The following is a 23,624-nucleotide window of genomic DNA, read 5'->3' as shown; positions in this document are numbered from 1 at the left end:
CTACTCAGGACGTACGAAAGACGTTACCCTCATTGAGCGTGTCCAGCGGGCCGCCACGAGAATGGTTGCCGGCCTCAAGTCCGTGGACTACGAAACGCGTCTCGCGACGCTTGATCTCTTTCCCCTGGAGTACCGTCGCCTCCGAGGGGACCTAATTCTTACTTACGCCCTGTTTGAACAAAGCTTGGCAAACAGGTTTTTTACCGTTGACCCAGCAAACACCCGGCGGGGACATAGTAAGAAAATCTTCAAGCTCAGGGCACACACATCCGTTAGACAAAACTTTTTTTCATTTCGGGTAGTAGCTGCGTGGAATGACCTTCCTCCGACGGTTGTACACGCTCCTTCTCGAACCCAATTTAAAGCACTATTAGACATTTATTTATGCGAATCCTCGCGCTGGCGAGCATACTGCCCCGCGCTGAGAACATAAAGAGCAGTGCTACACCCTTTTTTCACTTGTGCCTTTCAGGTGAACGACAGCCACTGACCGACAAGAACAAAACCGACCCGGGAAACTTGGGCAAAAGCCTCGATCCTGTGTATCAATCCGTGAATCCGTGAATCACGCATCATGCGTCTGATGTGTCTCTGTTTAGTTACACATCGGACAGTATCTCTCACTCTTTTGAACGGGTTTCTTGAATATTACCTTACGATACAACCAGCGCTAGCTTACGCCAGCAACACAGGTGTTTGACAAAGCTGTTTTCATTCCGTTTTCTCTGCAGAAGCGTAAGTGTGCGACACAGCATGCGGTAGACTGGATCTTTTGAAGGAAAGTGTGCATTTGAAAGGAGAGTTTTTAGCTCTGCAGTTGTTTGCATATTCGATGACAGGAGGTGGGAAGGGGCTGACATGATACGGAAAGAGTTGGTGGATGTTTAGGTCTGCGTAGTGACCGAATAACCGATCGGATAGCATGGATGGGAGAGCAAGACGTATTGAGAGGATGGATTATGGACAGTCAGTCTACCGAACGTTTTGAGGACAAACCCAAGATTGGCGGAATTGTGGCGATGTGTGTTGCTTGGATGTGGGTTGAATGGTATTTGTTCTAGGGAAATTATTTGGAGTAAACCTTGCAGTCCCCAGCCGGATCATCATCCTCGGAGACAGCGTATCAGTAGTGGCTGTTCTACACTCTCGTGTATTCGGGTAGTTTATACAACATTGTTGAGGCGGAAATGGTTGGCAATAGTTCAGCATGAACGACAAGTTAGATCAGACCCAAATACAAACGACATACGTGGATGAGACCCTCAAGGTAGCTTAAAGGAGCGAGCGCCTTCCATGTGTTTTGTGCCTAAGATGTAGAACCGTTTTTAGCTATAACCAGATAATGAAGATCAGAAACCATCTTTTACAAAAACAGGCGCGGTACCTAATAAGTGGTGTCCAGGAACGGACCCCCTGGCCGATGGCAATACTATTGTAGATGAGTATGGGATGGTTAGAATGACGGAACCCGTGTTTTTATTAAGCTACATGGTATATGTGTCGGGAAGCAAAATTGGAGTGAAGTTAGGTTCCAGCGCTCTAAATAAGCAGATTTGACAGCAAGTACCCACCCACTACGGTTACATCATTGGGTACACGTTGGAACACGCATGTGGGCCTTGGATACTAGGGACCAAGTCTATATTAGTTGATCCTGTGACTGCCCGGTATAACCCCCTGTATAGCTCTAGCTACGCTTGGTACAACATTGGCGTACACCGGGACCCTTCATTATTGTCAATGGTACTAACCGAGCAATCGTTCAGTTCGCCTTTATAACAATAAGATGTGTGAACAATTTTAACGAACATATAAACGAGACCAAACCGAACATACATTTTTCATTTCAGGTTCGTCATCAAGTTGGGCCACTTTACGGAAAAGGAAACAGAGTGACTACCCACTGTAGTTGTACCAGTCCATTCAATGAATAAAAACTTTTCGCCAATGGTGGTTTCACAACTTTCAAGCGCGGGCGTCGCAGGCGAAAACCCACACGGTTATTATTATGAAGGGCCGTTGTATTTGATTGGTTTAGGTTATCACGCATAGTTGAGACCTCACAATCAGCGTACCACATAAACACGGGGCCAGCACTTGCAGGGTAAACGACAACGCTTGCAGTTTTGAGAATGTAGGGCTGCCGTTGGCCGTTAGATTAGACTATCTTGCAAAGTTTAGGCGTTGTTTTTCTCGGCGCATATCGTTGCTGGCCTAGAGTTCACTATAAGTCGCCAAGCTAATCGGCAACGCGTACAGTTGTAAGAGGGCCGTCGTTAGCCATTACTTTCGGTCACCATGCATAGTTTAGGCTTCATAATCAGCGGCACACGTAGACACTGGCCTAGCAGTTAGAATAGGTGGCAGAGGTGCGCGACAACGCATACGTTTATGATGATGAAAGGTCATTGTCAGCCGTCGTACTATGCATAGTTTGGGTCTCCTGATCGGCGGCGCACATAGATATGGGCCTTGCAGTTACGACAAGTAGCCAAGATAAGCGACAATGCGTACAGTTACCATGATGAACAGCAATGAATGGCCTTACTTTCCGACAATGTCATTGCGCTTCATGACGTGTTCCAACTAAGGAATGTCATTATTTTCAAGGGGAAAGATAACGTTGTGTTGGTAATTCACATGCAGATATCTGAAAACGCTGCGCTATTTAATGACTAGTAGTGTGTATCTGAGAATGGGGATCGTTCATAGAGGTGGAAAGTTGTGTCACTACTGCATATTGAATCAAGTTGTCTTCCATTATTGTACTGACCGGAAACCGAGCTTCCTAAAAACCTGTGTTGGCCGAAGTTCGTTGAACAAACTCGTCTAATTTGTTACGTCTGATAAGTATGACGAATACAAACATTATTCAACTATTTGCCTGGGTGGGATTTGCATTGGATATTCTGTAGATGTTATCTCCCATTTAATTAAAACCGCGAAATCCCAAAATATGCTAAAATTTAATTTCGTGCTTTGTAAACTCACACACTTGAAGAAGGTGTTATGAGCGGCATATCACTGGGATGTACAAGCGGATTAGAGTGACTCCCCGTAAAATTCGCAACCTCGAAAGCCCCATGGTTTCGGAGAAATTAATTTCGGTCTACTTCTAGTGAGCGATCAACAAACCCGGTTGGAACGAGCTGGTTTGTTCCAGCGTTGCAGGGCACTTCCTCTGAACAGGCTGCCGTCGAGAGCGAACAAATTCACTGATCACTGAAGCTCACTTTTACCCTGAATTCCCTCTTAAGAGAGACGACGTCACGGAACAATTTGGATAGGTCCTGCGATCTGTATCCTGCCACAATTGCAAAAATTTAAGGTGAATGGTTAATCTAAGCTCTATGCATTCAAAAGCAAAAATAGAACATTTTGCCACAGTCTAGCAAGCTTTATCTGGGGAAGGACAAACATGTTTCGCAAGGCTACAGTGGAAAGCCCAAATTCCATTTGAGATATGTGCTCTCTGACGGACCAAACAAATGCGAACTCGCTTAGTAGCCAGTCAGTCAAACGGTTCCGTTTGCTGGAACGTGCTTTTGATAGACATGTCAAATTGTGCAATGACTTGATTGGCCAACACATTTCAGTGTCCTGAGTTGATTCGACATTAACTGAGAGTAATATCTTTGACATGAAGACACCCTGCCCAGTAAACGGGTGATGTGATAAGGTGAGTCACTTGTTTCCAGACATCAGATGTGTGGATTAGACTTAACAGTGCTTACGCCAGTGGTCGTTCCGCTCTTTGTGGGTTATACCAGGCCTCTTCAGGTCAGTGTTCTTATGTTGATACCCAAAGTCAAAGTTAGTTACTCACGGCCACTAAATCATCCTGATATGTCTGTCGGTCATAACAAGCATGGAATCATAACAGTTTTAAGATACTCATGGTACCATAGCGCCTCATATACGATTTTTCCTTTGTTGGCATGAATAACTTTTCTTGTTTCGAGAACATGGAATCATAACAGTTTTAAGATACTCATGGTACCATAGCGCCTCATATACGATTTTTCCTTTGTTGGCATGAATAACTTTTCTTGGTTTCGAGAAAAACTCGTTTCAGTCATTTTACTGTCGTGGAATGAGTTTCATAATTTTTGCACAAGGACTGGGAAGGCACTGAAATTGGTTCTTTCTCTAGTTGGATCGATCGTAAGGGAAATGGGAATTGGGAAATGTCGAATGAACAAGTTCCGTTCGTTAATTAATTATCGGTTAAGTCACAATACGTCCTAGGACCACGCGATTCTAAATATTTCAACTGAATACGACAGCGAAACACAGCAGACTGGACAACAACCAGTAGTGGATTTAACGGTAAATTCCCCGTATATTGATCACAACCCTATAGCGTTCGCTTTTAATATTCCTTGTGAGATTTTTTTGACAACCATTTGGTGAAGACTTTTCACTGGTAGCAATACTGGGAGGTAACTGGCCCAAACAACGATTAAACACAGCACATTTGGATACGTTCATGAAATTTAGAGTCGCGATAGTCCGTAAAGCTCCTACTACCTCTAGATGAAACGTGTGTCAACGACCCATCCGACCATCGATGTTTGGTATTTATCCCATACAACAGTAGCCAATTGGTTTCCCGTAAAGTGCGTACAGGTCGAAGCTAACATATCCTAAATAAATAACCGAATTTCCCCATGCACAAATGCTTGTTAGCTCCTCTCGAATCTTCGTAAAATCATGATAAAGCTTTATCAGAGCAAAGCCACAAAACATAATTGGCAAGATGAGAAATAATTTGTTCTTAACAAGAACATGCTACTCGTAAATTTCTTAAAACTATTCGGGAGCCTACGACCGATGTATAAGCTGGGTTCATGTGGAGACTTGGGAATACGACTACTGTTGAGCCTTGATATGGGGAAAATGATTGTGGAAGAGTTTTCAATCACTGTCAAGGAACCAACCTCTTCAAGAAACCAAGTAAATTCGAGGGGTTACACATGACCCACATCTCACGTGTGGTTTTTGGATGTGGGCTGCACACCATAGAATGAAATGCTAAATAACGTTGACGATCAGCAGTCCGATCAGCTGGTTGTCCTTTGAGAACATCCAGTATAAAGTAATTACCATGAATTTGTTTGCAAAATCAAATCAAACTCTGTTCGTAGATTGGTTCCCTATTTAGAGTTTATGAAGCTTTTCAAACAGAGAGAAGGTATGTGGCTTTTGCTTCTAGAGCAAGTAGATGCAGTTTAGAAGGAGGAATTTTCCGGTCGGGCCTGGCTAGCAGGTCTGAGTTTGGTGACCCTTTGGATTACTCGGTTGAGACATGTATCTGAGGCTTCCTTTTGGTTGTGAGAGCACGTCAAATCAGCAATGGGATTGACTGGAACTGAATGAAATACTGAAATAATATTGTGGAAACATCAAGCGAATCACAACATTTTCTTTAATCCAAATCAGAACAAGCGTTGTACACCCCCAGAGCTTGAATCAGTAAAGAAGAATTATATGTAAAGCGGTGTCATTGCGTAGTTATTAACACATTTCCAGAAGTATATCCAAAGACGCCCTCAGTACCGTTCATTTACGTCACCCGTTTCCAGAAATTGGCTGCAGTCGGTAGTTTTTGTGGCCGACGCACCTACACACAATACAGAGAATTAAATGGCCTGACCCGCTGTCGCCTACCCTCAGTTTATAAGCACAAAATTTAAGGTGTTGGGTACACCTGAAGACTCGCCTTATAAGTCGCACAGGTTCAGGACTCTTGTAGACCTGAGCATAAACGATAATGCCCTAAGTTCATCCCTCTTACAATTTTGTCAACTGGTCACATACTGGGATGGATAAGTTCTCTTGTTTGAAATGACAACATACGGAACATTTCTGTCTTATTATATTATCAATTATACCGTCAAATAAAATGCTCTATATTTTCTTCCCACGTGGATCTTACTTGCTGATTCATCTCTAAATGTCAGCTTTCGAAATGGAGTCCGTGGCCTCCACAGTGATACCCTTTAGACGTGGGTCACCCTCTTCCAACCTTGCAGTCATCTGCCTACCTTTAGCCGCCAAGTTTATTCTGCTTCTCTGCTTTTCTCTCTTCTCTGCTTCTCTCTTCTCTCTTCTCTGCTTCTCTACCCGTCATAAATTCTGGTAATTCTTCTGTTAACTTCAACTTTGTGTCCTAATTCCTTCGCGACTATCCCAGAGAAGTTAGCGTCTCTGCAGGTTTCCCATTCCTTCGTGAAAAGTGTACGTGTTCATCTTCCTTTAAATGTGGATCGATCTATTCGTGAGTCCTTAAACTTGAGAAGCAGTCATCAAACAAATGCAGTGCGTGCCTGAAAGTGGAAAATAACAGGAAGCACCGATAGGCAGACGCTGGCGGATGTATTCTTGTAATTCGAGGTGCACTGGATGCGTTGCAGTATGTAAAACCGGATCGTGCGTGATCAATAAATTTGGCTGCAGTGTAGGAAAGGTAGCTCATTTACCGTCACACCTGTCTGAAAATGATTATTTGGGAGTTAGTTTAAGGCACTGCTCCCATATAGCCCACACTGGAGACGAAGAAACACACTGAATATGACTGTCCGTCTAACTCCGACAGATACCGACGACCATCCATTATCATTGCTTCATTCAAAAATTTCGATTCATTTCTGATCGAACGAATTCTCCATGAAACTGATGCTAACGTCGTCTGGACTGACCAACGAGATTTGTTCTGAAGTTAAACTGCACAGGTGGTATTCCGGCTCAAGTATCATACGTTGGATCTTCCTCTCCGTACCCTTACCGTTAGACCAGTGCGACTGCACTGGATTTAGCAAATAGACTTCCTCAAGTCTGGTATGAGGAACTTCTTGACACATTACCTGTGTATGGAATGTATGTAGACTTTACCACTTTAATGAAAAGCCCCTTTAGGAGTCACTGCACAGACGAGATGAACGGCGTTCTCTTACACTCGGAACATCGACAATGGACTGTATCAGGGACGCATGCACTCCTATGCTCTACGCATTTGCAGACGGCCATAGTCTCCACAATTCTTTACCTCGCTGCACACATTTATCGAATTCAAGGTATGTGTGATGTGGCTTCGCGGACATGAACGTCCGATCCTATCTAAGAAGACCTGTACCGTCAACATCCGCCAATAGGTTTTACGGAATGCAGCAACGCTCCAAATTCGTGCGGCTGTTTTCTCTCGCCATCCAATTCACTAGTTAAATCCTCTGTTGAATCCAATATCACTTCACATTTTTTTCATTCACACTCCAAGAACCTACTCCGGTCCATCTAAGATGTTTCATCTCCTGTATCGGACGTATAACTGTTTCATCTTGACCTAACTTCATATCTTGTGTGCAAACACGCCCCGGACTACTCACATTATACCCAAGTCAAGACCCCTACATTTTGTATCCAGTCTTGATTCAGTCCTATTTAAATCTGCGTTTTGCCCATACATCATTCTTGACAAAAATACGGACATTTTCTTCCGTCTTACTCTACTGCTAACAATTATGAGAAGCACTCACTAAAGGTGGCTAACTGCGTCCTCCCCTCTATACGGTTTGGCAGTACAACTTGTCTTTGCTCATCCAACTGTTCCCATAAAGCTTCTTCTACTTGTTTTAAGACTAGATTATTATTTGTTCTGTTCCCTGGAACAGCTCGTCTTTGTCATTTGTTTCTTCTACAGTGTATTCAGCTTCCAACCATCCACCGACCTACTTGGCGTTTGCCTCAATCCACTTCTAGTGTTTTTTGTGTGTATGAATATCATATTTGTCTACATAGGATTTCTGATACACTACACCGTCGTGCACTACAGTTTATGCAACTGTTATAGAAGAGACACACATTGGACTACGTTGCTTGTAAAGATAATAAAAAGACAATTTTACTGAACTTCGGCTGGTTCTCCGGTCAGTTGTTGACCTAGAGTTACGGCAGTGCAAAGGTCAATGCGTCATTATGCTGTACTGCCTAGAACAGTAGATAAATTTCAAATGACCCACATTTTTGGAGCAGGAAAGCACGTAAACAGCTAACAACCTGCACTTCTGCTATCCGTGTTATACTACTGTAACTCAGTTGACAACCACTGCGTTGGCAGAATTTCACTTGTCACCGCTCTAATCGTATTCTTCACTTGACCCCAAGTAGCTGATATCAAGGTGTCATTCGTTTAAAGCAGCTATATTTGTAAACTTGCTTTTTATAACACTCTTTTCCACCTAGGTGACATCAGCTGGCGTAGAACTATGAATGTTGTGTGTTAGGTCAGTTTTTCGTGTTGCCTTTGTCCCAAACTTGGTCAGCAGCCGCTCAAACGACCAGGATCCACTGGCTTATGTAACCAAATACAAACAAACGGCCGAACACATGGTAAGTTTCATGCCTACCCATCAGCGTAATTGAAACCCACAGCGCGGGAGCCTTTCGCAAATTCATTGTGCGAACTTCAGCACTACTCCATTGCTACAATTACCCACCAGTTAACCCTTTTCCAATTGGTCTGCCACCATATTTTTAAGCTTCTTGCCCAGTTTACCCTTTACAATTTCCTAGTCCTCCTTCCTGACGCCAGTTGCAAACGAATTCACTCATCCAACCCTAAAGATTAATCAGCATTCTTGGCAAGATGAATGTTTACAGCAAACGAATTCACTCATCCAACCCTAAAGATCAATCAGCATTCTTGGCAAGATGAATGTTCACAGATCCGAATGATCCGCTACGACAAACTCTGCGGACCAACTGTTCAAGCCGGAACTGTTTTGGTTCCATTAGGGGCACATCATTTAATTAGACTAGTGATATCACGTGGAACTCCCTCATCCGAATTTCCCGTATTTCATCCAACCAGCACATGATCTGAAAACTAAGAGCTCGTTGAGACGCAGCTGGAGAAGCTATTCTGGTCATCAAGTAACGATTTGCTTTTTGACGTTACCAAATACACGGCTGGTTTCGTTGCTATTAGTTTACCCGTAGTGGATTGGTTATGCAGCTGGTCACTTCGAGCGAAGCCCTAATTTCGGGTCCAGTGAAGGAACAACGTAAATAATGCACGAATGCATCAGGACAAGAGTTCGGTGACCCGTTTTCAGAACCAAAGATCGTGTACGCTGTTGTCCGATAGTTAACAATGGAATAATTTAGCGAAGGAGATCCCATGCGGCAGAAAGAGCTCCGCTTAAGACATGCATCCTGCATTTTCGCGTCATCTCCATGCATGTCGAAATCTCTACAGAGAACAGCGTGATTTTATGCAGGAAAGCCTGGATTCGAGGGTCCAGCACAAAAAGCATTATCTGACATCTTTTTTCCTAAGGTTACAAGTATTCTGCATCGGTGTATTGCTCTCTCCGCTGGTCAGCATCTGCGGTATTAATGAGAATCTCCACCATTCGGCTTGAAAAGGGGAAAAGAAAACTGAAAGGCGCAGGTAAATCTCTTGAAATTTAGACACAAAAAGTTATCACGGTGGATAATTGTCTTCTACAGAAGAGATTGCCACATGCTGTATGTATTATCTTGTAGTGCGAAGACTTGCCTAACCAGATAGCATATAAGTTTATTTTATACACCCAAGCACTCCACAACGAACCCTGTAATAATTTTCTTCTGAAATCCTGGACGTTCGAATCTGAAGAGAGTATTTCATTCATTTCAGTCTGATGACGAATCTGGCATCTCTCTTGCTTCTCATAATCACTACAAGTAAGTTCTTTCAAAACTCAGGATCAAATATCAGCTCTGGACATTCACACACATCAGCATCTTGTATGTTTATGCGCCACCGTGCTCATCACGTGATTTACGGAAGCTGCTTGTCTCTTGTCAACTTTAACAGTGAAAGAAGCACGGAGTCCAGGTGTAGGACCGCCAAGATGCCGTTGGGTCGTGAGAGTTGAGAAAGCCTGGTGGACAGGGATAAGAGAATTATACACTGGCAGCTTGATCGATGAAAACTGGGTGCTCACTGCGGGAAACTGTTGCCCAGAATTGAACAAAACTTTGTATAGTTACAGAGTTCTATTGAGTGCATCATGTGTAAGTGTATGTGTGTGTGGGTTTTTCCGCTGCTTTGGTTTTAACGCCAATAAAAAATAATCAAACAACCGCGTCGCCTCCTTTTTCCAGCAGAAAAGTGTTGGAGTTTCGAAGTAAGCAAAAAAATTCATCTGTCGTTTGCCGGTAAGAATGAATATGAAGGCAGGAAAAAGTATGAGATGGATTTCCATGTTTTTGCCTCGAATATCTTCATTTTGTGTAAATGTTTTGCCGTATAATCTGAAACGTGTGCTTTCATTGAATATTCTAGATCTATCATTGAGGCGAAGCAGTGCATTTCACACCCAGGATATAACAGAAGTGATAAGAGTAAGTGAATTCGCAATGGAGATAATCCGATTGTATTATCCCGATCATAAACACAGTACATGTGTGGAGTAAATACGGACTGTTTATTCCTACCAAAAATGATGTTGAGAGCGTTTGTGGTTGAGTCGAACCATGCAGCACCCAATAATCTATTCCATAGAATGCATTGACAACGCACAGACTACAAATCTCCTGTTTTTCTCCCATCATGGTTGCACGCCCGAATAGTTCTGCGTCATTTAGACAAACAGTTTGCAGAATTTGGGTTACCACTGTGGTCACATCTAAGAGGTATGGGCTTGTTGAAAATTTCCCTAAGCATTTGACTTGGTACTAACCTAACTGTGCACATTGGGTTAACTTGTCACCTGAAGCCCACTGCTATCTTGTAAAGTGCAGGAAAGATAAATGCACTTGGTGAGCATCAGGGCTGGCTAGTTCCGTTGCTTTACTGCCTCGTTAATGGATCTGGATAGGGGTAAATTTGTTCATCGAGTTTGGAGTATGTATCCATATAAAAGTCCAGCAGTATGCATACACCTTCCGGTTTTATTGTACCCGTTGTGCTTGAGTTGTTCTGAAGCACGCCTACATACCGACGCACTGTGACACATGCCAACTTACTGTACACTGATGACTTCACCTCATTTGGTGACAAAATCTTTGCAACAAACTGACGGAGCTGAGCGAACAAAACCTCAATTGGTGCAGCGATTCGAACGAATCTGCATAATCAGTGTCTTTGCTCAGTTCAGCACGACTACGGGTTTCTAAAGGTATGGGGCTAAATCTGCTGCTGTTGCGAATACAGCTCAATAAGATATTGATTCAGCATTTAAATGATCTGTGTTTTTTTTGAGTTCACGACCTAGGCGCCATCGCTTGATCTGCCGAGCAGCAGGTTTGTTGCCTAGTATAGCCATCCGGAAAACATTCCTAAATCATGAGAAATAGTTAAGTAGTATTCAGTCGTCTAGAGTTAATGCAGCCCTACGGGTATGATTATACAGCCCTGCATTAATTTTTAGTCTCACTGGTTTCCCCACTTGCATACGAGTATAGCGTGTGTCACTCCGTGAAATGGAAAAAAATCTATCTTTATTCCAAAGTTGTCTTCTGTGTAAGAAGAATTAATCAGTGATACATGCGTATTGAAAGCGCGGTTGGCCCCTCTACCTTGGGACTGATTGTGCCCGTTCTTGAGATGACTATTCATGCTCTGTTATGGAATTAACAATTGCTTCAATTGTGCTCACATTTGTGTGTGTATACACACGATTCTGTTATGTGCAATAGGATGTCATTGTATTCTGAGATCATTCGACATTTGTTCGATTGCGTCCTTTGAGTACTTCCACTTTGTGTAAAAGATGGTTTTAATGGTATTGCTGTGAACCATTTGAAACACTATCCAGATATATTACAAGGACCATCATTTTTTAATAGATTTGTCCGGTTAGTTTTTCTGCGATGCGTCGTTTATTCCGTGAATTGTTTCGTGAACAAGTGTTTCCCGTCTGCTACTGCCACTAGTGATTCACGTTCCATTGTATGCCAACACAACTGTTCCGTTGTTTTGTTCATATCTAGGGCACAACGCTTTGGCGAGCATTAATCACGATCAAACGAGAAAGTCATCCACGTCGACCCAAAGGCGGATTACTGAAGTGACCTAATACTGTCTCGTTCACTGCCAGTACACTAAATTAGATTCTGGATCCAAGTACTAAAATCAAAATGAAGAAAACCTTCGGTAAACGCTTACTTGGGTAGTAGGCTAAAAAGGTAGCTAGGATTCACTTTAAACCAGGAGAGATAAAATTTTAAAAAAAACTGGTAGTACAACTACGTTTTACACAAAGCATTGCTTTATAATTCCAAAATGGGTTACCGTCGACTTCCCCGTCAGTTAGCCCGTAATTGCAAGAAACCAAGTCAGTAAGGCGTAAAGCATCAATGAGGGTGACAGGCGCATACGTTGGTATGACACCTAAAGTCGGGATATCGAAGAATATAAGCCAGTGCGTAGTTTAGGCCCAATAGTTTGCCCTGCTTCCACGCACATTCCTGAAAGATAAATAAAATGGCCGCGTTGAACTACTTGGATTCTGCAAGCTGTGATCTCCGTTTGACTATGGGTGAGCCAGAATCAATTTTAGCCATAAATTAATCCTAAGCCAAACATTCTTAAATAGTTGTATCCGTGTTTCATTGCTATGTCTTGGTACGTCTTTCGGAGTAGATCTTGGTACCTTGAAAGCAGTCCGAATTTTGTTGACCTCCTGACACTGTGTGGTATACCAACTGTCACCTAGTCAAAGCCCTAAACCGGCTTGCGAAACAGATTCACCAGCCACATTGAACAGTGTCTTTGGACTTCAGAATGAATACTATTAGTGTTCTCTTTTGTTAACAAGAAAAAACACTTTATAAATCAGAAGGCGAGAAAGAGACACTAATAAAACCTGTGTTTTGATAGCTTGAGGTTACAACAACTTGGTGCATCTTAATCTAGTTCAATACAATACCAAAAATAGAGAGGTTCAAACAGGGGACTTATCGTTCTGAATGTAAGTTGTAATAATTACACCGAGTTCGTTTGGGTGCAGGTAATCGTGCTTCTTTTGGCAGGATCACTGCTACACGTTCCTGATTGCCCGCGGTTTTTTGGTGTGTTGAGCTGGTCTGTGTTCTGACGCGCGCGCGATGCGTGTGTGTGAGTGCGGAGTTGACCGTGTTGTCTCTTCGTATACGTAGGAAAGTTTGACGTGTGTATAAAACATGAATCGTTCCGGTGCGTACTATACAGGAACTGACTTGTTGTCAGTCAAATTTGCGGGCGGAACGGTGTTTGTCACGTGATTTGTGTGCTCTTGTAGCAGGTAAGTCGCGTGACCTAGTAAACACGCATGTATTGGACAAATTAGGTGAAGTTAGTTGAGGGGATATGGAAATGTCCGCTACAATACCACTGGAGGTTCATCTTGAAGGCTTGTTCGTATACTTGTGTTGTAGAATCATATTAAGTTAGTGTCCCTCAAGATGGTAGACTCTGCAACAGTGGGCCAGGTAATAAAGGGGTCAATGGGATGGTACTGTGCTGAGCTTTGAAGGAAAATAGTGCGGTCGGCCTTGGCCGACAACGTCATATGACTACCTTCTTTCATTCATCCAGGAAATAGAACGTTTCAGAGAAGACCACTCACAGACCGCAGATACGGGAAAATTATCGTCCTGCATTTGTCTAATTTATGTTGCTGAAGATCACCATCACCAGGGTCTACATTTCCAGGAACATCGCAGATCCCTAGCCTGGCACAATAAATCCAAATCCTCGAGGAGTCCGAGGGTGTGCCATGGCAGAAAGTTCGAACATCAGTTACTTCGCCTACGTTTTAAGCTCATCCTTTCTCTTCCGGAAAAGCTGACTAAGACTTTAATCACAATGTGGTCAGTTCTGCATTTTCACTGTACACTTTTACTTTGATGTCTATGATATTGTAGAGTGAATTGCAGTCTGCGTTTGCCTGTTTATACTATGAAACAGCTCGTTGTCAGTAAATCTCAAGATTCAGTCCAAAATTTTCTAGTTGAAATAACGGACAGTTTCCATGAGGTACCTACCTGCACAATGGTGAAACTATTTATTTGGCATTATGAACATTCCAGGAAACCCGAATGGTACAAAGCCAGAGCTTGGCGTTTTCGTTCCATTCACAATTTTCGCAGTTTTTACAGATATGTCCCTCGTTATCCAGGTTTATTGAATAAGGTTGGTTACGCTACATAGTTATGACCAGTTGGTACGCCTGTTAAGTGGTTGGTGTTTTCGGGAAGATATTTAATGAGTTATTGGAGTTTTTACCCTTACGCTACATAGTTATGACCAGTTGGTACTGTTGGTATTGGAGTTGGTATTGGAGTTTTTACCTTGCCAACAGATTTGCCCCTTCGGTCTAACCGGCCTCATGCTGTACAGTGCACTGATAAAATTGAAATACCTATGTCGCAAACTTGTGAGAATTTTCAAATTATCAAGAATGTGGCAATAGCCAGAAGAACATGCTGTGGAATGACGTAATTCGTCCATCGCACCAAAGCGCTTTATCTGAACACGATAGGAAAAAGAAATATTTTCTGACGGGTATAGTGGACAAGTGATTGGGAAGCGCCAATTCACCTCTACTCTGTCGTGGCTCGAGACCACAAGTGATGGAATTGCATATCAAGAGGTTTAAGTGAAAATATCTTACAAGGGTCCGTTGGTGTCAAAAAGAGGAAGATACCGTTATAATGTTACATACTATAATCAGGTTACGCTGGATCGGTGAAAGAAACATATCACGACATTTGTATCCTCTTAGGTACCTGGAGCAATGATATCGGGCTGATCGAGCTAGCAACACCACTTGTTTTCCCGAGTAGAGAGCTCCATTTTGTTCGACTTCCAAAGTCAGAAGACTCGGAAATCGAGGTAGAGTTCGGCCTTTTCATGGGGCTAAAAACAAGCTATTTGTTTGAGGAAACTGCGAAGGAAGAGAGAAATTTTAGAATGCCCGTCTTCGCTCCCATCATTTGCCCAGCGTTTTATTGGCCGGAGAGACAGCAACAAGGGTTCTGCGCTGGTGGCCCTGATCGGGCTCAATTCACGCAGGTAAGTCAGTGAGTAAAATTATCAGTACCGAGTTGGGTAGGTTAGTTCAATACCGAACTTCATTGCCTTAATGCGAACCTTGGTAATAACAGATTCTCCTGGCAAGCAAACCGGGTTGTGTGGGTTCATGTCATAGAAATTATCTTGTTTCTCGGGTTTCAGGGTCTTTCTTTCAACTTAGAAGATAATCCTCGGAAGTTCAATGTGTTGCATACGGAAAATCGCAGAATGCTCACAAAACCTTTAAATGTTGCACTCAAAAAGAAGATTACAACTGACTTATGCAGACTCCCTGCCAGGGGGCATTCACAAGTAGCCTTCAAAGCACAAAAATTAAAAGGTCTGTTTTATTAAGATACCCTGTGTTAAAGGAAACCGGATGAGTCCAACATAAAACTGACATTTCCTGGTCTATGTTGTTGGGCTTGCGAGGGCTATTCTAATCGGAATGCCAGTGACCCAGTTTTTAAAGCGATAACGTTGGAAATTTATCATCCAGAATTTGAAGTTTCCTATGTGCGGGTAACTTTCTCGTCCCGACCCAGTCTGGCAGCAAAACTGGTAAACGCAGTAAGAGAACGAGTTTCCTGTATCCAAAGTGACATTGCCACAAAAGTCCGTTCACAGGGTGGTACAAGTGAACTGCATACCATGCCTCAATATTTGAACTTGGTACGCCTAGTGGAATAACCCTAACAGATGCAATAATTGGAGAAGCAAATAAACTTTCCTGAGTGTTGATTGTTAGAGGCTGACCTGACGTCCGAAATTGTTTCTGGGTCCTTTGGCTGTCACGTTGTAGTTGCGCTTGGAGAGAAAAGACGTGGATCTCTGATGCTGAGGTGTGGACCAGGGTGGACATCCCCGGAAGCGCGAATAACCTAGGGCAGTATCATATGTCGTCACTAGAACAACATACTTCCCCATACTTAGACTCGTGATATCTTGGAAACCATATGTTCACTGTTTGTGGATCTGGAAACACTTGCGCTTTTTTACAAGTGATCTCTGCCAGCACAGAGTTTAACGTCATGGTTTTCACTGACATAAACCATCTCTTAATTTATCCATATAATGCATACCCAGAACATCACACCCGAATTCTATTGGTTTATAATCGATTCCTACCAATCTAGAAGATCCTGTTCGAGCCACGATTGCCCTAGTGCGGTAACTCAGAAAGGCGTCCACGCGAGTGACTATGGTTGTTAGACCAAATGACCCTCTGAAACTGCCAGTTTCAAACAATCAATAGTTGGCAGGCTAAAACGCTATCAGAGAGGATTCGAACCCGGTGATTATTTAATCGAAAATCAACTAACAGTTGAACCAGGACCGGTTGTTCATCAGTACAAATAACTCATACCTAGACAGAATGTAGCGTCAATCATCCTCATCTTACGCGACTCACAGTACGTGCCCACGTGCTTATCCAGCGGTAACTTCCCAGATGGAAGAATATGCAGTGTTTGAAATTTGCCTTCCCTTTCTGAGACCATCATAGATTCTTGATTGTAGTAGTTATACAGGCCATAAAGCTTCCCACTAATTGCCAAGAACCTTTTCCGGCTTTTAGGTTCCCTTTCAGGAGTCTACAGAGACATATATATCCTCAGAGGTCTTGGAGGAAAACTCACGGTATACACATCGCGAAAGGAACGGTAGTGAAAAAGTTACTTGTCTAAATTGGGTTCCAGTGAGCACTGCTAGGTTCTAGAGCAAGCACATAGTGGTCAGTTACCAATAGCCCTCAGGGATAAACAAATGTGACATTCCAACTGGCCAAACAAATTCTTCCAGCCACATTTTCCACCATCTCGAAGCGCTTTTTCTAAACAACGTAACCAGTCCTGCATCAGTTTTGTAAATAGGACACGTAACATCACTGTTTATTTTGTCTATCGTTAACTTAGCTATACATTTTTACTAATAGTCTGTCTGTTTTTACTATCAAAATCAATACGGATGATCCAACAAAGTTTTCAGATGATGCAATGTGCCGAGGGATTTTGTTGAAAATTGATAAATTCCAAAAAAATGTTACCAGCTGGTCCGTGGGTCAAACCAAAACGGCGAGTTACTGCACCATGCTTCTACACGTGTTTGGCTGGAAGCCCAAGTAAGGTAAATTCATAGAAGTGGCAAAATTACTAACGAATGTAGTACCGAGGTCATCAGATGTAGTAACACTACAACAGGTGATACTGGGATGGCATATCATCAAGTCATTCCTTGGTATTCAAGCTCATCTCATTCAGGGAACTATCACAGCCGATCGTCTATGACCTAAGACCATATACTACCTATATTCTTCAGGTGCACTAGCTTTACCGACACGTTGGACTTTCATTTTACTGGTGCATTCCCACAAAAAACTTATTTTATGCAGTGGATATTTTGTTGTCTAGGATTTTCCCCGTATCGATGATTTATATCAGAAGGCTTTATTCTTCCGTTTCAGGGGGATCGTGGTGCAGGGCTCGTTGAATATGCGGGAAGACCATCCACGCTTGTTGGAGTGCTCTCCGAAATAATGCCCTATGGAGCTCTTTATGTTCCAATATTCTTCGTGCGGGTGGCCTCACATTCTGATTGGCTGAACGAAACCATGCAAAGAAACAATCCACAAATATCACGCGAAAGTTTAGAGTTGGATCAACCGAACTAATTAGTACGGGACTTTTGTTATCAAACGTTAGCATATTTAGTGTAAGCGTCGGGTTTAGGTACAGATTCTTGTTAAAAGGAACAATCTGACTAAACAAATTTGCCTTGTGGATCTATGCGCCAGCCTATTCTCATCAGTTGACAGGTACACTTTTCCCGTATACAAACCAAAACTTTTGTTGTATACTGACTGAATGTATATTGAGACTTGTGCTTCCGGTTTTTCTTCCAACGTTTTCAGACGTCCGCGTCGAAATGTCTCGTCATTCACCCAATTAAGTCATCAGCTTAACTTCCCGATGAGGTGTTGTGCTAGGGAGGTTGAATCTTAAGTTTTCAACTAGTCACCGCGTATCACAGAAAAGATTGTCTTGGAGGAAAGAGCAGCGTTTTGCCAATGAAACCCAAAACGGGAACTTGCTAGTTAATCAACATAAACGATGAAATATCTCGTTAGAAGGCGAGAGAATCCGTGAAGTCGGTCAAAGATATTCGCCACTGAGATGGGTTGCAAAAACTAGATAATTCTTTGAAGTCAGCCATTTGGTCAGCCACTTACATTGGAAACATAGCTGGTGTTTCAGTAATCTGTAGCCGGGTATTTATCGATTTGGCCCTCCTTGTTTCGTTCCAGCAACCTCAGGAGTGATTTCTGAACAGGAGATGGGAGAAATACTCATCGTCGAAAACCGGTGTATTCGGTGATTTGTGGATAAGTCTAGTTGATGGAAATGAAATAACGTCGCTGCCCGAACATACTGTTGACTCCATAGGTTACCCAATAGGTTCCTTTGTCGTCGTCAAGTTTGTCGTTTTTTTTTCAGTTGCTTTAAAGCTTCCCAGGTGACAACAAAAATAGTCTGGTTTCTGACTAGGACTGGGATGTCGGAAATCCTACAGTGAATACGACCGCTTGGCTTACTAAACCCCAACTTTGGAACCAAAGTTCAACGTATTTGTTGACATTTCTGTCAATCTCTTGAGATACACCTTCAATTGGATCCGAATGTTTGGGTGGACAAAACTCAAGAAAATGAGGCCAGTATGAAGGAGCCGTCGTACTTTTTGCAAGCCCAAATGAATCGAGGGTTGAAGTGACATTGATTGGTCTAATAAGCGACGAGTGCTGCTCATTGGTGCAACAACACGAACGTAGTCCAAGGACTTGGGTGACATCCATTCGGCACCCATCGCAGTGTGAACCATGTGTAGTATAGATTTTTGCATTGTCTGATTAATTAGTCTAGCTGCTTCAGTACGGGAAAATAGCAGATTAAAGCCGTCCGTTAAGTGCACCGTTTTTTTCGAGGGTTCCCTCCGACGGGGTGCTCTCCATAGTGGGCTTGATATTATTCTTAAAGTTTTCTACTATTTGCTGCCCACTGACGTCAAAAGGTCAGAAGTTTTTCCTCTAATCCGTTTTTGGAACGCGTCTGAATCAACTGTGTATATAAGGAGTAATTGTACTTTGTAGCACCCTAGTATGTGGTCAAGGGAAACCCAAGTAAGCCTCATAGAGAAGATAGCATGAAAAAGATGGAAAACTGGATGCTTTACGCTTGTATGCTGAACCAGCCAGCGGAGACTGGTATTCATGCTGTGTCACCGACAGGTGAGGGACAACAATCAATCACTGTGGCCAGATCTGCTTAACTCAAGCAGATGTTGGCCCTACGTGGTTGATGAATTGTAAAGCAGCCGAGCTTACCAGCGAAAACAGGCACATATGCGATTCCATCAGCGAGTTCTTTTACCACTTCTTCTCTTTGTCGGTCGTTTACGGGCTATGACTCAAATGCGCGAAATCACGAGCTGCGTGTAACGGAGTAGCTCATGTGTATCTTAGCTTTTAAATGAGAAGGATCAGAGATTTTCGTCCACTAGCTTAGGAACACCTCCCGACTTTGTGATTAGTCCATGATTACAGCGCAGCAGGTGTTTTCTTTGTCTAGCTTATCTCGCATCTTTCCGACTTCCTTCCAGTTAACGAAGCAGATAATTTGGGTGTATCCACATCTCAATGCGCGTTTGTTAGCGAGGCTTTGGACGTCTTACCAACAGAGTGTTTGGACATTTCGGAGGAAACTTACTGCAAACTTACTTATACGGACGTGCAGATAATTTAAATAGGCAATGTAGAAGAAGAAGCAGTGCTTTGGGGGTGATAGATTCAAAAGATGAATAACCAGTACCGGGTGTGTTCAGCACAAAAGTAAATATACCTGTGTAACGGTGGGTGCTGAGTAGTATGTTCTCTCATAAATCCACTTCGCGTCTCTTGATAAGTGAGATCTATTACGGAATTTGTGGAGTCGCTCTGTGGCATTTGCTTGCATTCGAGTGACCACCAGTGAATATGCAGAAACGTCTAAGAAGACGCGTTCACGGAGAAGGTGAATATTCAGTTTTGTGAACAAGATGCATATTTCCTGTTCAGTAGATTGTAACTGTTCGGTTGGTGTTTCTCTGATAAACAACTCCGCAGCGAAGACCTCCTTCTTTTCACCTGTAATCTCCAGCTAACAACGCAACACGGAAGCACTTGAAGCAAACTGTCCTCCTAGTTTCGCTTTGGAACAAGACTATTAGGCTATAATTTAAACTGTAGTAGGCGGATACTAAAAAAATCGCCGCCGAAAGGACCGATTTGGTGTTTTGATACTGTTTGCGATCTCACGTCTGATTTTCGCCTTGGTTGACCTGTAACGACAAAATACGTACAGAAATACATGCACAGCCGGACGGGAAACAGAAAACTTGCTGCTAGGAGCTAGGGGGTAGGTAAATTTCAAGCGAGAGAAGAATAACCGGTTAAGTAGCACAGGAAAGCAAAACGTGCAGTACTCGTAACCCATTTATAATCAAAACAAACGGAAAATGTAACCGCGGATGATCAAGAGGATGCCCTAGACCACCTACCTACACAAGAAACATACGGCACAGGTATATTGAAGCCGATTGGCGAGTATAGGGGGCCCCCTAATAGGATTAGGGGACACTCACGAGAAGAGGAAGCAAATTTAAGTGTGTGACCCCATAGTGTGTTTGCCTTGTACAAACTGAACCCATCGGTTTGAACTTCTGATCTTGACATTCACCATGGGTCGGAGTGAACAGCCGAAGAATGAATGTAGTCCTCTGGGCGCGCTTTGGAACCCATGTGACTGACGTCTTCATTCCAAATGCATTTGTCGGTTAGTTAATTGTATGTCCAAGGCAGACAAATCAGCCACTTCAGTTCAGGTTAGGCGTGGTAACTAGTCAACTTTGAGTCCTCTCCTAACCACGTCGGTCAGGAGCTTGAAACTCCCTTTTAGACGATTTCCACAATCATCGCACATCGGTACTGGCAAGGTTGAAATAGCAATCGGAAGCAGATTTCTTATTGGAGCTCCAGAGCTGTCGAATGCGATGTTCCAACCATCCTAATGCATTCTGAATATCCATAAAGTGTGAAGAGAAACATATGCGAATCTCCATTCAAAAACCTTTGGGATGTAATGAAAACCAAACAGGTGGTAAACGAGTTAAAATAATTTGTGATGTTTCGCTGTATCTAGCAAGTTTCCCATCGGTGCTAAATGGCTTGTTTGTGGGGGACAAATGAACATGAGGTGTGAAATACATGCGGAATCAGTGGCCATCCTCACTGTAAATGATTACACCCTCGGTTTAACTACTCGCCAAAACACCCAATTGGTAACTACTTTGAGTGTGCTTCACGTCTGTTGTCAAGAGTATCGCTGTTGCGCACTCAGATCACGTTAATCCACGCCGTGACTGAGGTTTCCGGAGCATGTGTGGCTCTATTTGTTTTTGAGTCTATGTTTGGCTGTACACATATTCTCCCTTGAAAATGTTTACATAATGAAAACTGTTGACTTCGAGAATTTAATTACAGCGACGATATAATGAACCAATAAGGAGTATTAGAAGAGGAAGGAATGAATGTAATGATAATGTATAGTAAATAATCTTTCAAATGTAGCACACTTTCGGTGCCTAGGTGCCATGCTACATGAATGATTGCCGAAACCTAGACAGGAGTGGGAGAGTTGGATTCGAACCGTAGGCTCTGCGTTAAGTAGCTTCGTGCGTAAGCTAATGAGATACCTCGGGCTCAGCAGAGCATTCGCTCAAAAATATTATGCGACGAGAAGTGGCTCAACTCCTGGTCATTTGGAAGCTGCGTAACATCGATATGTTTCGTAATACGTCCACATACACCCATGTAAGTGCCAAGACATTTCCAGTGTTCACAAAATTAATGTATCAAGAGCCAAATCTCCAGCCCCGAGTGACGTAACAAAAAGCGACAAGCTTTTCATCAGATGTGCTGAATATAAGGTGCTAAGTTTTCAGAGCGTCAGGTTTTGTGACTGTTTCTTATCGGAATTAGGGATAACGTAACGGGCACACTTAAAACTGTAAACGAAGAGTGGGTACGAAATACGGAAAGTGCTGAATCTGACAAATTTGGAAGTGTACGGGTGCACACGTGTGTAACAAAAGATATCGCTTATTCAATAGGTGCTGACCGGTAACATGCGCTGAGTGTGTTAGACAGAATATACCCCACGTTTCACACGGATGGTCTCACAGACAAGTCGTTTTCCTGAATTCCTTGCTGTTGTGTATGTGTGTATTACCGAGAAACCGGGAACCGCTGTATATTACAGGACGAAATACATAGGTACATCTTTGATAATCGCCTTGCACTTACAAAATAAGTATTACTCTCAAAAGCCTACGACGACTTAGTTGGTAAACCTAATATTATGTTTCAGTTAGGATAGCCCTTGAAAGTGTCGTGTTAAACACTAACCAAGTTCATGTATCTTGTACAAACGTCAAATGATGAGATGGTTCTGTCTGCAATATATCAGGTGAATTTATGGAGAGTCGCATTGGCCGACCAAAGAGTAGAACGAAGCGATAAAGCAATCATTCTAATTGCTCGTTGTCGATTGTGTGTAGCGACCATGGGGCGATGTACCGTGTGTCTCGGATAGAGGTGACGGGAAGTAGGGATCCAAAACATTAAAAACCTACAAAAATGTGGTAACATTCACTAGCCAAAGCGAATTCGGCACATAAAACAAACTTCAGTAATGCATTTTTAAAAAAACTGAAAATCTATATCAGAGGTCGTCATCATTTTCATCTACGTTGTTCATCTATAAAAGAACATGTGGATTCCAACTGGGATGTTTCGACACCCGACTTAGTTTTGTTTTCCCAGCCAATGGCTCAGTTTGGACAAATACCATAACTAAAACTCTTGGGAAGTCGGTTTTTATTCGCAAAAGTCCTTCATGTACACTGTGTGCATCGGTCTATTTGAAGAACAGCATTCTTTATTTTCACGAAGTCGAGGCAAAATGTACGGCGCGATGGCACAGACTTTCAGTCATAATTACTTGGAGGTTTCCGGAGTACGGGCAGTGTCAGAGACGCACAAATCTTGATCGGCATTATTCACAAATGTGTTAAATATAAAAACCAAAAAAAATTTCATAACGAGGAGTAGGTTCTGTGAAACAATCGGTGTATGACGCTGCGGTTGAGTACAGTCGCCGCTGCGGGAATTTAAATTCAAGTCATCGAAATGTAATTTGAGAGGATCTTTCACACCACCATCTCTCAATTTGCCAACTATCTTGCTTCTCTTAAGTGCCTTGTGCTTGTTGAAATACTTCAGCTCTTCGCAAAGTGTTCATAATGAAACACCTTTTGTGAGGACACTGGAGTTACTGGTTTAATATGGTTTGTCGGAAGATTCTTTGCTATGGGATTTTGGATTTGACTATTCAACGCCATTTGAGGGTGACGAAAAACTCACTTATTGAATGTTTCTAGTCGTTCAGACGTGTTTCTTATGAATAATACGTTGTTAAGGACAGCTATTTTTTTC

General features: G+C 42.7%; 2 protein-coding genes across 2 annotated transcripts in view; one reads left to right on the top strand and one right to left on the bottom strand.

Annotated features, from left to right (window-relative positions):
• Positions 1 to 9,338: 9,338 nt before the first annotated feature.
• The window catches only part of T265_02275 (hypothetical protein), a gene marked incomplete at both ends in the record, with an annotated part of 17,162 nt that continues 2,876 nt past the window's right edge, over positions 9,339 to 23,624 (bottom strand). Inside the window, 2 exons of the mRNA XM_009166479.1 lie at positions 9,339 to 9,417; positions 14,391 to 14,497. Of these exons, the coding sequence (XP_009164743.1) occupies positions 9,339 to 9,417; positions 14,391 to 14,497 (186 nt within the window). The remainder of the gene's footprint in view (positions 9,418 to 14,390; positions 14,498 to 23,624) is intronic.
• Positions 14,756 to 23,624, top strand: part of T265_12967 (hypothetical protein) — a gene marked incomplete at both ends in the record, with an annotated part of 26,485 nt that continues 17,616 nt past the window's right edge. The window contains 2 exons of the mRNA XM_009166516.1: positions 14,756 to 15,043; positions 21,835 to 21,941. Coding sequence (XP_009164780.1) covers positions 14,756 to 15,043; positions 21,835 to 21,941 — 395 coding nt within the window. The remainder of the gene's footprint in view (positions 15,044 to 21,834; positions 21,942 to 23,624) is intronic.

The sequence above is a fragment of the Opisthorchis viverrini genome (genome assembly GCF_000715545.1).
Source record: "Opisthorchis viverrini unplaced genomic scaffold opera_v5_26, whole genome shotgun sequence".
In the NCBI taxonomy this organism is placed as follows: Eukaryota; Metazoa; Platyhelminthes; class Trematoda; order Opisthorchiida; family Opisthorchiidae; genus Opisthorchis; species Opisthorchis viverrini.
The sequence above is the reverse complement of the archived record's forward strand: the minus strand, read 5'-3'. Positions and strand labels throughout refer to the sequence as shown.